General features: G+C 55.2%; 1 protein-coding gene across 1 annotated transcript; it reads right to left on the bottom strand.

The window, feature by feature from the left end:
• Window positions 1–523: 523 nt before the first annotated feature.
• Window positions 524–999, bottom strand: EMIHUDRAFT_252505 (hypothetical protein; the record flags this gene model as incomplete). The annotated part of the gene is made up of 3 exons (XM_005788275.1): window positions 524–638; window positions 678–747; window positions 981–999. 3 exons carry the CDS (start codon window positions 997–999, stop codon window positions 524–526), a joined length of 204 nt encoding a protein of 67 aa, XP_005788332.1.

Below are 999 nucleotides of genomic sequence, written 5' to 3'. Positions count from 1 at the left end.
TCCTTACCTTACCTTACCTTACTCTTGATGCCTTGTCCTTGTCTCTCTTAGAGTCTCGACTTGCGAAGCTGGACCGGACCTCAGAACCAGAAGCTGACGCTGAAGGCTGGCGTCAGGCTCCGCACGTGGTGCCAGCACCCCGCGGGTATGAAGAGGCCCTCGCCCGGCCCGAGCACCACCGCCGCGCAGCGCGCGCGCGCGAACTCGGGAAAGCGGCGCAGGTCGGGCTGCTCCACGTCGACCTGTACTTTTTACTAAGATTAGTATTCATCCGCTTAAGACTAGTATTGGTACACGATTAGTGTTAGTATTAGCAGGTCGGGCTTCTCCACGTCGACCGCGCTCACGTTGCCCTGCGCGTCGGTGCCGCCGCCGCCCGCCGCGCGCGGGTAGAGCAGCGGCGTCTGCGCGGCGTCGTAGAGGCGCACGAGCTTGTAGCCGACGACCTGAATGAGTATTAGTATTAGCATTAGCATTAGCATTAGTATCAGTATTAGCATTAGTATTAGTATTAGTATTAGTATTAGCGCACGAGCTTGTAGCCGACAACTTGTGAGAAGATGTTGTCGTACGAGTCGAAGTGCAGCGGCGTCACCGTGCCGGCGGGGCCGAGCCACGCGTGCGTGTGCTGCACAGTCCTGTTGCAAGTTTACAAGTTGAAGGAGAGCTGCACGCACCCGCGGCTCACGCCGCACGCCGCCGGCACCTCAAAGTCGCGCCGAAGCCGCGGGAACTGCTCGAACAGGCCTGGGTGATACTCATACCAGCAATAGTATAAGTATTAGTATTAGAATTAGTATTGGCCGCGGGAACTGCTCGAACAGGCCTGGGTGATACTCATACCAGCAATAGTATTAGTATTAGTATTAGAATTAGTATTGGCCGCGGGAACTGCTCGAACAGGCCTGGGTGATACTCATACCAGCAATAGTATTAGTATTAGTATTAGAATTAGTATTGGCCGCGGGAACTGCTCGAACAGGCCTGGGTGATACTCAT

This window comes from Emiliania huxleyi (genome assembly GCF_000372725.1).
Source record: "Emiliania huxleyi CCMP1516 chromosome Unknown EMIHUscaffold_1366, whole genome shotgun sequence".
In the NCBI taxonomy this organism is placed as follows: domain Eukaryota; phylum Haptophyta; order Isochrysidales; family Noelaerhabdaceae; genus Emiliania; species Emiliania huxleyi.
Note: the sequence above shows the minus strand (reverse complement) of the source record. Positions and strands in the feature narration are given on the sequence as shown.